At 42.9% G+C, this 14429-nt stretch overlaps 1 protein-coding gene across 6 annotated transcripts in view; it reads right to left on the minus strand.

The window, feature by feature from the left end:
- Window positions 1-14429, minus strand: part of CNOT3 (CCR4-NOT transcription complex subunit 3) — a 53038-nt gene that overhangs the window by 15045 nt on the left and 23564 nt on the right. For 3 of the 6 annotated variants that reach the window (XM_088450928.1, XM_088450931.1, XM_088450929.1), the window contains 7 exons: window positions 14278-14373; window positions 13858-14080; window positions 10453-10586; window positions 9064-9123; window positions 6848-7172; window positions 2987-3092; window positions 1321-1501 (listed from right to left, as the gene is read on the minus strand). In XM_088450928.1, the coding sequence (XP_088307054.1) occupies window positions 1321-1501; window positions 2987-3092; window positions 6848-7172; window positions 9064-9123; window positions 10453-10586; window positions 13858-14080; window positions 14278-14373 (1125 nt within the window). The remainder of the gene's footprint in view (window positions 1-1320; window positions 1502-2986; window positions 3093-6847; window positions 7173-9063; window positions 9124-10452; window positions 10587-13857; window positions 14081-14277; window positions 14374-14429) is intronic. The other 3 variants (XM_088450930.1, XM_088450932.1, XM_088450933.1) reach the window with 2 other exon arrangements.

Here is a 14429-nt window from a genome sequence, read left to right on the forward strand (position 1 = left end):
CAGATGTGTCCTCATACTCTATTGGTGCAAGTGCGTTAAACAGCCCATCGCTGCACGCCAGGTCCAGTGCGATTCAGCTCGCATTGAGCGTTTTCTTCCCCCAAAAACGCATTATATTTATAAGTTGATGAGAAAAAACGATTCACAAGACTGCGCTAATTGGATATGAGACACTTGTATATCTGTGTGCGAATGAGGCAGAATTTGTATAAAAAGGGATACGATACAGCAGCCGCAGTTTACACCAAATTCTGTTGTGTTCCGTATACAGTCTTGTGAAGCCATCTGCCGCATCCTTGTGTCCAAGGGCCGTATTCAATTAGCGGCAAAAAAGTTTCGCCGGTGACGTCATTTCGCCAGCGGAAACTTATCTGCGTATTCAATTTTGGCTTTTCGCCGGTGTGAAAACTCAATTCAATGAACCTGGTGGAAAAGTTTCGCTTATGAATAGCAGTAGAAAAAAAGTGCAGAATTGCGATTTTAAGGAGCAAAGGTGGGGAAACCACCCTACACCCTTAGGACAGGTCCCCAAAAGGTAAACTGCGTAAAAAAAAAAAAATAGAGAACACCCCACAAATTGATTTTGGAAAAGCGGGCAAAAAAGTTCTAAGATGGGGTGCAAACTTAAAAAAGTGGCGAAATAGACTTTGGTGGTGTCTACAAGTACGGGGGAGATGTTTTTTTATTGCAGGTGCTTGCTGAAGGTGCGTTTTTCAAAACCTCACTTTTGCGATTTTTAACCATGCTTGCACCCATTTTCATGTACCCCAAATACACTGGGACTAGTTATTTTCACAAAAAAAAAAAAACCTAAATGCCATTCTTCACCACTTATGCAAAGTCGCTAATTAGCAGCTATTGAGAGCATTTAAGTACCCCAAATACCTTCAGCATGTCTATTTGGGGGTATCTATAGTGATCCCCAATGTTAGTGTATCTTTTGGGGGGTGTCAGGCTGATATCCCCAAAACTTACAGCACTTTTCCCTTGTTTGCGTTTCGCCCGGGTCCCGTTTTCGCGCCCTTTGGAATTTAATAGGGCGATATGCAGGGACGCACACAAAGCTTTTCCGCAGGTAAAACCAGCGATGACGGCAAAAAGTACGGCATGCAAAACGCGGCTGACTTCACGGCTAATTGAATACGCCCCTAAGACGCATTTTCAGCCAAAGGAAAAAAGACAAATGGCACAACTGGAGACACGTGAACTGGCAGCTCAATCGCGCACGGTGTCTCACACTGCATAGCGTATTGAGGTTACATGTATGAGGACACATCTGTACGTCTAACCATTTCACATGTTATAGAAGGCAGCAGTCACCTTGATCTCTGGCATGGAGCTGAATTGGGGTGGCCCGTTTAGCAATGGCTGGCTGGGTTTAGGGTCACTGAAGCTGGGCGTTGGCGAACTAGGAGGATTTACATTTAATGGTATAAGTAAACTGGGCCCGCTGCTGGTATTGCTGCTGTTGGATGGCTGTGAGACACTGTTTGTCTCTTTCCTAAGAGAAATGAAAAACAAATTGACAGTGAAGCGTTTACAACAGACAAAAAGCCAATTCCAATTCTCATCAGGAGGCCATTAACAAGACAGCATGTAACGTAGATCTGTATATACCTCAGTACTTACAAAAGGAGAGCTAAATACAACATCCTAAAATCGCACTTCGCTATCAAGTAATACATTGTATTTTTTTTTGTGGAATTATTATTCAGTAGGTCAGTTTCCACGAGGACACTTGTAAACCAAAGGGCCATAAGAAACGTTTATTAGAAAACGGATACACAGCAAATGCATAAGCAGCCAAACATTAAAATGAAATCGCTTTTCTATTCTGAATAAAATATAAATTACACTTTTATTCGGAAATAAAGGGGCCTATCCATTAGCAGATGTATTTCTGAGCGATGAAAGACAAAAGATATCCCTTGAATATTCCGGTGGCTGCTCTGAACGATATCGGTCATGTAAATGACCGATTTTGCAAAACGATGAATGATATCTTATGACATCATTCAGGGAGTGGATTTTTTTTTAAATGATTGTTTGAATATTCATTAAAGAAGGAATTCGGAGCGCCCTGGGAGTGGCTTTCTAAAAAATATCTTTTGTCGTTCACTGCACGGTATTGCTGATATCTTACAGCTATATGCGATAATTGACCAACTTGTTGGAGAGATAGATGCGATTTAATCGGCCGCGGGTGTGCGCATCTGTCATCGTTCAGGGCCTATCCAATAGCAGATATAACGAACGATTTATCGTTCAATCGTTCCTTTTATCTGCTAATGGATAGGCCCCTTATGTATATTTTCTAATTATTGTTGCTACAATGAATTACCAGCTTAGTGTGATAGCTATAAATGTCTGTCTCCTACAGGTCTCAGGATACTGCAACCAAAAGTTTATATGTTGTTATGTTTATCACCATACAGAAGAACCCCTCACTTTGAACAAAAAGTTACTTTAAACTACTGCAGGGATAATATTACAGCCCTAATTAAATCACATGCTGTGCTAAATCAGCAAGGGTTACACTCACTGCCACATCTGTGACCCCCTCAGTAATTCCTAAAAACCAAACACTTTTCTCTGAGAACGAACACACACACACACACACACACACACACACACACGAGTAAAAGAACTTAGGCAAAAATAAATAAAAATTATTCTGTTAATAACCAGTCAAATAGAGATTGCTTGAAATAAATGAAAAAATAAATAAATAAAAACAAACATAAACACAGACAATGTAAGTGTTAAACACCATAATGTTACTAAACATGTCAAAAACAGAACAATGAAATAGATAAATGCATTTCATCCAAAGAACAAGTTCAATACATCAAGTACTGTTGGGAATACATTATTTAACCCTCCCCACAAAGTAGTGGAAATGCATAATATACTGATTGAGAAAATGAAGACAGAAAGGCAGGGTGGGACAGATGGTCAGTGACTTAGCAATCTGAGCTGTACTCACGCAGTGCTTGTTGGTGGGTTGTGAATCACAGACTGGCTTGATTGTGACTGGCTGCTATTACTAAGTGCAGTATCTGTAGAATTGTCTGCTACTACAGAGCTGTAACCTGGAGAGGAGATAGGAGACTTCATCAGTGGCAAGATTGCATTCTCTCCCACTCTGTTATTCATGGAAGTTACATTTTCCTGTCTCTCCCTGTGGACAGGGCAGCCAGCCTGAGCTGCACACACACTCCCAGACTACAAGCTGGGCTGATCATTAGGATAAACATTTCAACCTGTGGCTACAGGGTGTGGCCAATCAGTGGGTGTGGTCAGAAACTGGGTCACTGGGTAAGGGCGTGGCCCCATTATAAATTGTACATCCATTAAGCTGTGATGAGGTCTGTGTGCATTTTTCTTGCATGGTAAATATATGAAATCAGTTTGCATATTAGTTCCAACAATAATTAGTATGTCCTCAGCACACTCATTCACATAAAATGTATAGGCATTGCTATAGGTGTAAGCACACCGCATAGTAATAATTATTTTTAATTTATTAGACATACAAATTACACGGTGTACCTCTTATAACTCCAAATGATTCTTGTGAATGACAGTTTATAATTACTTAGAAGTAGGCCTTAACTTTTGTTAAATGGACCATTTTATGCTATGTTTAAACCAGGATATAACCATATGTCAGTCCAGGTAACCTAGGAATCCAGTGCTCCCACTTTATATCTCCAGCTTTAAACATGGGACAAAACGGTTAGCAAATTTAAGGTACCTTTTATTACACATTTATGAACAGAGAAAGCCTAGGGATAGGCAGGTGATGCGCTACTTATACCCCTTTTACACCAGAGCTAAAACCCAGGTTAATCTGGGTAGCTCCTTGGTGTAAAAGGGGACAATCCAACCCAGGTAACTTGCGTGGTTTAACACAGGAAACCCTGCAGTGTAAATGGCACGATCCGGGTCACGATGACTTGGAGCGTGCCACATGCCGGCTGATTGGCCGCCTTCAGTGGCGCTTGGAGAGGACATCATCTCCAAGTGTCCACTTCCACGCCGGAAGAGCCAGGTCACTGTAGACCCGGCTCCGGTGTGAATGGCGCTGACTCGGGAATATCCTGGGTCGGTGCCAGCTAATACCCCTTTTACACCAGAGCAAAAACCTGGGTTTTTGCTGGGTCTACCCGGGTCGCAGCTCAGTGTAAAAGGGTCCCTGAAAAATAACCTGGGTCAAGTGACCCTGCAATCCAACCCAGGTAGCTACCAGGGTTGGACCCAGGATGGACCCAGGTAATGGTGCAGTGTAAACGGTGCAACCCGGGTTATCTGACCTGGATCATGCCTAAAATGAGCGGATTGGTGGTTGTGGAACAGTCACCTCCCACTTTTTATGACCTCACAGGTTTAGCAGGGCAGACCTGAGTTCTGTGTGAACAGGGCTGACCTGGGAGTAACCCAGATCAAAGGTGCAGTGTAAATGGGTCTGACCAGGGTTGGAACCATGTCCAAAAACCCAGGTCGGACCTGGGTTTTTGGTGGAAAAGAGGTATACGTTTCTGATCCGTTTTGGAAACCTGTTCCAACCTCTGGATCAGACCCGGAGTTTAGATATAAAAGCGGTATTAGATGGTGCAGTGTATTTTAACAGTTACTTAAACCAATTTTAGAAGACCTGTCCCTCCCATCTGCAATATATTAAGTTCATCATTAATGACCACACTTCCACTTGCTCAAAGACACAAGAACTGAAGGACAAGCAGATTAAAACAGGTAATCTTCAATTACTGGACAAAGAGCACATGATCCTATACACCGTGGTTTCAGACATTTTATGGCCTGAAACAGTACTAAAGTAATTGATTTTTTTTTTTTTTCAAAAGGTAAACCGCCCACGTCTGACACTTCCACAGATCACAAAAAAGTCATCCCAGCCGACGTTTGAATAACTACAGCCACAACAAGCAGCCAATTGGCTTTATCAATGTCATGTGCGTAGAGTGGTCTATTCATTCAGACTTCAATTTAGCTGGGATCAAATGAAAGTGCCCGTTACTGGCAGAGACAGGGATTGGTATCTTACGAACTGCATGGGGTTCTGAAAAGTGGGGGAAAGGGGTTGCCTGGCTTAGTTAACTAATTATGTTGCTACTGGTGTATTCAATAGCAACCAGTAATGTTATGGAGGCACACAATGATCACTATTCTTATTCCCGGTAAATGTACAAGACGGATTATATAATAATAGTCGTTTCACACATACAATGGCTGCAGTCACAGTATCAGCCCTACAACCACCAAGAGATGTATCAATTGTTGGCACAGTTATTAGTTCAAAGCACAGCATACTTCAAAAGTCCTATGAAACAGAAGTAACAAACAAGGTAAGAGTGAAGGAAGTGGCACTTGACATATGCCAGTCACGTGACTGGGCTGTGCCATTTCACGCCATTGTGAATGTTTTATTATTGTAGACCATTTACCTACTACAGCTGTTCTTTGCTCAGCTTTTTCATATATACATATTTAGAAATGTACCCCCATAGACCGGAGTTGGCCAAGCCAGTCCTCTAGGCCACCTAAAAGTTCATGTTTTCCAGGTCACCTGTTACTGTAGAATGAGTGTGTTAAATTGGGCATACATTTTGCAATTATCGGTGGATTGGGCCAATAATTGCATAGTGTATGGCTGCGACTGATCAGCAATGATTGGACGGTCGGGCTCGTGAAAGTACCAACCAATCAGCTTATAACTGTCATTTTACAGGTTGTGTTTGATAATGACAGGAGCTGATTGGTAGGTACTTTCTCTCTCTCCAGGCTTTGTTAATTCTCCCCCAAAGTGTGCCCAGCATTAGGAATGGATGCACTGCATCTTTTAAAATCTAACATTTAGTAAGGACTACCCTGTGCACCAGCTTGGTGGTCTAGAAACTGAATGGCTAGGGGTCCTCGAGGACCGTGTTGGTCTCCCCCTGCCATAGATGATTTAGAATAAATACTTTTTAGCAGGAAAAGCACTGATAAAGGTTTCAAAAGGGCCAATAATGAGTCAAAGACATTTGTGGTCCCTTTTCCGTTAGTCAATGACAGCTTACTTGCTAGTTTATGCTAATGCGAGAACACGCCTGTGTGTGCAGAACACCAATGTGTCAGCAAGTGGCATACCGTCCCGCCCACTGTCTTTCAGTCTGCAGCCACTATCATTAGTATCAGGACCTGCGTCCAACTCCATGCTGTCTGCAAATGATCCATCTGAAACAGGCATCCCATGCTACTGAAGTTGGCTTAATCTGGGTACACACCTGACAGATATATCTGCAGATTGACTGATCTGCATATATATCTGCAGATGGTTGTCTACACACACTGACCAACCGTTATTGCCATCTGGCTGGGGGTCACATCGCGCCCCCCTCCCTGGGGGCCTGTGCAGAAAGTGTACGGGCAGACGTCTGACTGCTCGTGCACACTACACAATGTGCAGATATATCTGCCATCGGCTGTGCTGCACAGCCGACTCGATGTGTCTGAACGACGTATTTCAAAGACATATGGTTTGTTCACATTGGCCAACGCGCACAGGATATATCAGTCGTTCAATTGATATGGTGGCCAGTGTGTACCCAGCATTACACCCCCCACTAGAGGAAACAGTTCTGTGCGTCTGCCCAGAAATGCCAATTTCAAGGAAAGAGTGCTCTGATCTATCTAGCTGAGTCTGTGTGGATATGCCTGATTCGATGCATATAGGATTTGACAATACATAACAAAGGCCATCATATTAAGAGGTCACTATAACATACATATATATATTTATTAATACTGTATGCACATGGGAAATGAGAATGACCCTTAGACCTACTTGTTGCTCCGTTTTGCTTGCTTGTGTTCTGCTGGACACTGGGTGGCCTAGGCTGCGATGTGTTTGTAGTAGATGGCGGAGGAGCTACTGCCTGTGCATAAGGTGTAGGTGTACCAGACGTGTGTCCGCTGGACGGGTTGTTTTTGCTGTTGTTGCTGCTCGTACTGCTGCTGTTCGACACTGCGCCATTGCTGTTTGTACCCGGCCCGTTTCCAAGAGACGATGACGTGCTGGAACTGCTTCCTATTTGGTAACTTGGAGTCACTGCAGGGGACTGCGGATGATGGTTGTTATGGATACTTTTAGAACCGTTCTTTGCTGGTGACTAAAAAAAGGAAACACCCTGCTACACTTTAAGGAAACATACATATACTCTGTAATGCTGGGAGTAGGGCAAGATTCCCTGCATGAACTGAAATGCAAGGAGACTGCCTAGCCTCATCTATCTGTTTGCAGCAATGGTTCTAAAGGAACAAGATATTTAACTTACTCCACCAAAACCTATGCCCGACATGCCATTTGTAATCTTGGCTATGGCTTGCCAGCAAGTGCCCATAGTGTAACATGCACTGTAATCTTTAACTATTGCATATGGAAAGAAATTAGATGGACAGACACAAATTCTCTGGTTTGCTTCACACAATTTCTTAGAATCCTTTCTACTAACCTACGGTTTTATTCTCGTTTATACATTTCAGGGCAATATACATCTCCTCTCCCTGACATGGATACTCTATGCATTGCCGGCCCTGGGTGTGTTAGCACCCTGTGCAGTTCCGTTTGAGGGCAGCAGTGCACCCTGTGCTGCACGCCCGCCCCTTCCCTCTGAGCTCAAATCTAAAACACCAGCGGCTAGGTGGAGGGAGGGGATGTCATCACCATCTCCTCCGGTGCCAACTGCAGGAACCTCCCTCGAGCCGGTCCCGATTCTATGTACCTGCACTGTGTCACCGACTGAGGGCCTGATTCATTAAGGATCGCTATTCTGCTAGAATGCACGCACCGTAGTTGCTAATATCAGCGGTGATATGTAAATGTTTGCATTCGCATTGCGATCACAGCCTAACATCAAGACGCCCACTTCACCTTACACACATCCGTACACTTGGGTAATATAGCGAAACAATCGGTAACATCGGACTCATACGCACAGTTAAGGCAGGTCAGACCTCACTCAGGAATTGCTAACTTCAGCGCACGCTATTAGGCCTCAGGCTGTGTATGATTTTGCAGGGAATAATTTATGCATGCCCCTGCAATGGCATCACAACGCACTGGCACGCCTGTTTTTGCCTGACCTTCCCCCCACCGGCACCACCCACAAACGGCACTTCCTGTCAATCAATGTGCTCTGGGTATCCTTTGCAAACGCAGTTCCCATCGCAATCGCTAGTTCGCACACGCCCACTGCGATGCATATGCATGCGCAATGCGAATTAATCGAACCGATTACGTGCGTCTTTGCTACTGCGATCCTTGCTGAATCAGGCCTAGAGTTTGCGGCTACCAATGACTGCACAGAAGTGATCTCTAGTACATAAAAATATGATCTTAATCCCTTTTAAATCTCATAAAAGTCTAAACACACCTCAAACGGGCAAAAACACATGTAAGCCAAGGCAATTTGGCACATTTATTAAATGGACTGCTTGATAGGCAACATGAACCATTACTAGTGTGCCGTTACTCTTTGTTTAAGAATGGTTGCTATGAATTGGAAAAATAGTCGGCTGTAGCAAGCCTTCATCTAATCCAGGTAGGGGATTGTCTACTACAATGAAGACAGGACAAGGCGTGGATACTGCTTAACAAATACCAGTTATCCCTAAATATCCTATCCCAAGCGTTAGGCACTTGCAAACAAAATTTTACATTTGAGCTATTCAGAGATAGAGACCAAATGGTATTGGGGTAATCTGTTTTGTAGTCAACAGGGCTAAAGCAACCTGGATGTTCACAACACTGACATCTACCACTAGTAGGACATGAAGATATGCACTGCACTAAGAAATGAAAAAGAAAATAACTAAAATACAATACATGACAGTGGTTCAAACATGTATAACGCTGGTAAATAAAGAAAAACAAATCCAAAAACACACAAGAGAACAAAGCACTGGTGTACAGGAAAACAGTGAAAACAAAAATACATATGTTGGTGATAAAGTGGCATCAAAGATTTAAAAAAACAAAAAACACAGGACTGCGCAACTCACCTGACTAACTTCACTGTCCGTAGACCTGCCTCGGATTTTCTTGTCATCTTCAGAGTTTTCCTACAAAATTCAAAACAACCTTAAGAGACCTATAGGGGTATTCAATATGGAGCGAAAACACCGTCTCTGCGATGTTTTAGCTCGGATGACGTCATTTTCGCCGCTTCTACTTTTACACCGTATTCAATTTGAAAACTTTTCGCCGGTGCGAAAAGTATATTGCATTCGACCCTGCGAAAAAGTATCACCAAGGAATGGGTGGCGAAAAAAAGTGCAGAATTGGGGTTTTGGGGTGCAACAATTTGGAAACCACCCTGCAACCTTCAGATAGTCTCCCAAAGGTAAACTGTGTAAAAAAAAATTTAAAAAATTCCTCAGAAGACCCCCAAAAAATCACTTTCATTTTGGGGGCGAAAAAAAAAGTTGGGGGGGGTACAAAGTTAAAAACTAGCGAACTACAATCTAGGGGGGTCCCCAAGTATGCCCCAGGTGTTTTTTTCATTGCAGGTGTTTGCGGGAGGTGGATTTTTCACGTTTTTTAAAACTTCACTTTAGCAACTTTTAAATATGCTGACCCCCATTTTCAAGTACCCCAAGTTTGCTGGGACTACCTATTTTCTACAAAAAAAACCCTTCTAAATACTATTCTTCACCACCTTCCCAAATCCCCAAAATAGCAGCTATTGAGCCCGTTTAAAGACCCCAAAAACCTTCAGCAGGGCTAATCGGGGGTATCCAGAGTGATCCCCCATGTCAGAGCATCTTTTCGGGGGTGTTAGGGCAATGTCCCCAAAAATCAGCGAAGTTTTCGCTGATTTCACTTTCGCCGTGTGCCGTTTGACGATTTCATATTGAATACGGGTATAATCGGGGGCGTGCGCGATACTTTTTTGCCGGCAAAAGCTCCGATGTGCGGTGAAAACTTCGACACGCATAGACGGCGAAGTTTACGTTTCATATTGAATACCCCTATTAATGTGCTATTATCACAAGCAACCATTATTTCAGACACCCCCCTTTATTTGGGTGTGGTATAGTTTGTTGACATTCAACAAAGTTGTTATCAGCATGTCGACAATGACGTCGACATGGATAAAGTTTTCGACAAAACGTTCCTGGTGGACCAGTGGTGACTTACCTGGTACGGCAGTGACAACCTGCAGCGGTTTTGGCGATGAATATCCCTAGCCCCAAACCTTCCCCCTAGTGTCTATCACTCACCCTCCGGTCTATGCAGAATGTTGACATTTCTCATGTCAACATTTTGAAACATATGGATATTCTGCAGATGGCGACATGTTCAATATCGACATTGTAAATGTCAACATAAATGACTGCATCCCCTTTTATTGCGATATGAAAATAAAATGAACATGGGCAGGAACTTACTGTGGTGCAATTGGCAGGACTAGGTGGAATAGGAGAGCTTGATGTGGTGGAGGTAGGAGTGCTGCTAGATTGGTTAAATATCTCATCCTCCATGTGACTGTGGCCTGGTGGGGAAGTAGCTGCCAGCGCCTGTGCTGGAAGAGGGAAAAACAAACAAAAACAAGCTGCATAAGAAAATGTCCACATTATGGTGCATACACACTGTCAGATAAAAAGGACGATCGAAACGATATTGTTTAAACCGTCCTATTTTTTAACCCCCTCGAACGACCAAACGATGGTCGATGCGTGGGCACGGATGGTCGATATCGATAATCGCCTGTGCGATATCGACCAGGTTAGCCTGTTTACTAACGATCGCGGGTCGTTACGTCGTTTGGGGGTTGGTGCATGTTGCTTGATGTTCGATATCAAACATCCAGCACATGGAGGACAATCAGGACAACGATATCTATGTGAATGCTAAATTAGATGTTGATGAGAGCTTAATGCAAAAAAAGAGGTCACTTCTCTATAAGCCATGTCGTCAGAACCTCAGTCTGCTAAATTGCTGCATCAAGAATGGAAGTCTGCAACAAGTTCTATAGGTAGCTTGCCACCATCAACAGGAATGTGTTACAGAATAGCGGATTGGGGACAGCAATGCAAAGCATTTATATCAGACACAGGTGTTCATTTAGTATGACAATCTCAGTACCTGAATATAGTGGTATCCAGGAGGTCATGTCATATCCAAGGGCAACACAAATGGCTTATATAAAATCCCTGGCTGAATAGAACACAAGGAACCACTAAAAATAAAGCCACTTATATAGTAGTACATGATTATTTCTTAATATTCACCAATTACTGATGACTCTCATATATATTCACATCAGATGCAGAATTTCTTTTTAAGAACTGCGTTTTTAAAGTGTATGTTTTTAGAATCTAACATACTGAGGGCCTGATTCAGAGCCGGACGCTATTTGCGGACGCTCGTTCAGAAAAAGGGGCTGGCTATTTAAATTGAGCGCTCGCTCTTTGCAGTCTGTTGACGGCTCTACGTCTGAGCGAGTGTCCGAAACATGCGCTCGCTATTTTGTAAAGACGCCCCTTGGCCGCTCGCATCATACGTCATCTCCGCCATTAATTAGATTAATCGAGTACATCGAAAGGCGTATGAACTGCTCGCTATTCTTGTGGTAGCATTTTCTACCGCAATCATGCGAGCAGTTCAGGCTAAAAGACAACCAAGTGACGTGGTCGATGACGCTGCTTTGCTAATTATGCACACCCTTAAAACGCCCGTTTTGACCGTTTGGCACGCCTGCGTTCGGATCTCCACTCCCCGTTTTCAAGCACCTTCCCCTGTTACCACCCACAAACGCCTCATTCTGTCACTCAAATTAGCAGGCATTCGCTATTTTGCGAGCACAATATTTCCGACCGCACTGACTGGTTGGCGCATTCCCATTACGAGCCATATGCATGCGCAGATGTGCGAACATTGCTCGAAGCGAACGAGCGGCTGCTTACGAGCGGCTCTGAATCAGGTCCTGAGAGCGTAATCAGATTTTCTCTTGTGTTTATCCTGATGTCACCTATCTACATTTTAAAATAATAAGCCCCAATTTGTAGCTTGGTTCCATAAAGTGGAGAGATATGAACATTTCTTAGCTCTCACAAGGAGTTGGGTGTATATAGAGAAGGGTGTAAGGCTAGACGTGAGAACTATAAAGCCATGTTGTCCCCAATCATCTACAGTCAGGTCCATAAATATTGGGACATTGACAGAATTTTCAGATTTTGGCCTCTATTCACCAGCACAATGGTTTTGAAATGAAACAAACAAGATGTGCTTTAACTGCTGACTTTCAGATTTAATTTGAGGGTAATTACATCCAAATCAGGTGAACGGTGTAGGAATTACAACAGTTTCAATATGTGCCTCCCACTTTTTAAGGGGCCAAAAGTAATGGGACTATCAACTCAAAAGCTATTTCATGGACAGGTGTGGGCTATTCCCTCATTATTTCATTATCAATTAAGCAGATAAAAGGTCTGGAGTTGATTCTAGGTGTGACATTTGCATTTGGAATCAGTTGCTGTCAACTCTCAATATGAGATCCAAAGAGCTGTCACTGTCAGTGAAGCAAGCCATCATTAGGCTGAAAAATCAAAACAAACCCATCAGAGAGATAGCAAAAACATTAGGTGTGGCCAAATCAACTGTTTGGAACATTCTTAAAAAGAAAGAACGCACCGGAGAGCTCAGCAACATCAAAAGACCCGGAAGACCACGTAAAACAACTGTGGTGGATGACAAAAGAATTATTTCCCTGGTGAAGAAAAACCCCTTCACAACAGTTGGCCAAATCAAGAACACTCTCCAGGAGGTAGGTGTATATGTGTCAAAGTCAACAATCAAGAGAAGACTTCACAAGAGTGAATCTAGAGGGTTCAGCATAAGATGTAAACCATTGGTGAGCCACAAAAACAGGAAGACCAGATTAGAGTTTGCCAAACAACATCTAAAAAAGCCATTACAGTTCTGGAACAACATCCTATGGACAGATGAGACAAAGATCAACTTGTACCAGAATGATGGGAAGAGAAGAGAAGGAAAGGAACGGCTCATGATCCAAAACATACCACGTCATCAGTGAAGCATGTTGGTGGTAGTGTCATGGCGTGGGCATGTATGGCTGCCAATGGAACTGGTTCCCTTGTATTTATAGATGATGTGACTGCTGACAAAAGCAGCAGAATGAATTCTGAAGTGTTTTGGGCAATATTATATGCTCATATTCAGTCAAATGCTTCAGAACTCATTGGATGGCGCTTCACAGTGCAGATGGACAATGACCCGAAGCATACTGCAAAAGCAACCAAAGAGTTTTTTAAGGCTAAAAAGTGGAATGTTATGCAATGGCCAAGTCAATCCCCTGACCTGAATCCGATTGAGCATGCATTTCACTTGAAGAAGACAAAACTGAAGGGAAAATGCCCCAAGAACAAGCAGGAACTGAAGACATTTGCAGTAGAGGCCTGGCAGAGCATCACCAGGGATGAAACCCAGCGTCTGGTGATGTCTATGCGTTCCAGACTTCAGGCTGTAATTGCCTGCAAAGGATTTGCAACAAAGTATTAAAAAGTGAAAGTTAGATTTAGGATTGTTTCGTTTGTCCCATTACTTTTGGACTCTTAAAAAGTGGGAGGCACATATAGAAACCGTTGTAATTCCTACAACATTCACCTGATTTGGATGTAATTACCCTCAAATTAAATCTGAAAGTCTGCAGTTAAATCACATCTTGTTTGTTTCATTTCAAAATCATTGTGGTGGTGAATAGAGGCCAAATCTGAAAATTCTGTCAATGTCCCAATATTTATGGACCTGACTGTATTTCTAAAGCCACTTACGAATGTCTTCTAAATCAAGGTCATCGTACAGGAACTCGTTTTCCTCAAAATCTGGATCTTGCGAAGAGTCCAAGTAGTATTCTACATCATCTTTAATCTTCCTGATAGAATCCACATTGATTGAGTCATTATCCAACATTCGCAGAATGGTTTCCAGCATTCGGATGTGGTACCTATGCCTTTCTATGTGCCGCTTCAGTCCTTCGATCCTGTCCTGCTTCTGCTGAGACCGGCACAATAGGTGCCGCAGGGTAAAGAAAAAAAAAAGGGCACAATAGAAGTAAATACCCTTTTTCTAGTTTTAAGAGATTATCCCTAAAACTAAAGAAATGATAAAAGACATTAGAATTGAATTAAAATACTAGTGGATATGTTCAGGTTCTGTTGCAAGACATCTTCTACTCCCAAAAGCAAACTCACATCCTTGTCTCCTTTCTTTTTCCGCGTTTGTACTGACAAAGACTCCACCTCACTCTCAAACTGATCCACGCCCATGTTCAACGAGTCAATTGTGTTCTGTGTGGAACAGATAAAAGAACCCCTTAGACTTTAAAGGCTAGAAGAGAACGTGG

Source organism: Taudactylus pleione, unplaced genomic scaffold, assembly GCF_031769625.1.
Source record: "Taudactylus pleione unplaced genomic scaffold, aTauple2 ptg000535l, whole genome shotgun sequence".
Lineage (NCBI taxonomy): Eukaryota > Metazoa > Chordata > Amphibia > Anura > Myobatrachidae > Taudactylus > Taudactylus pleione.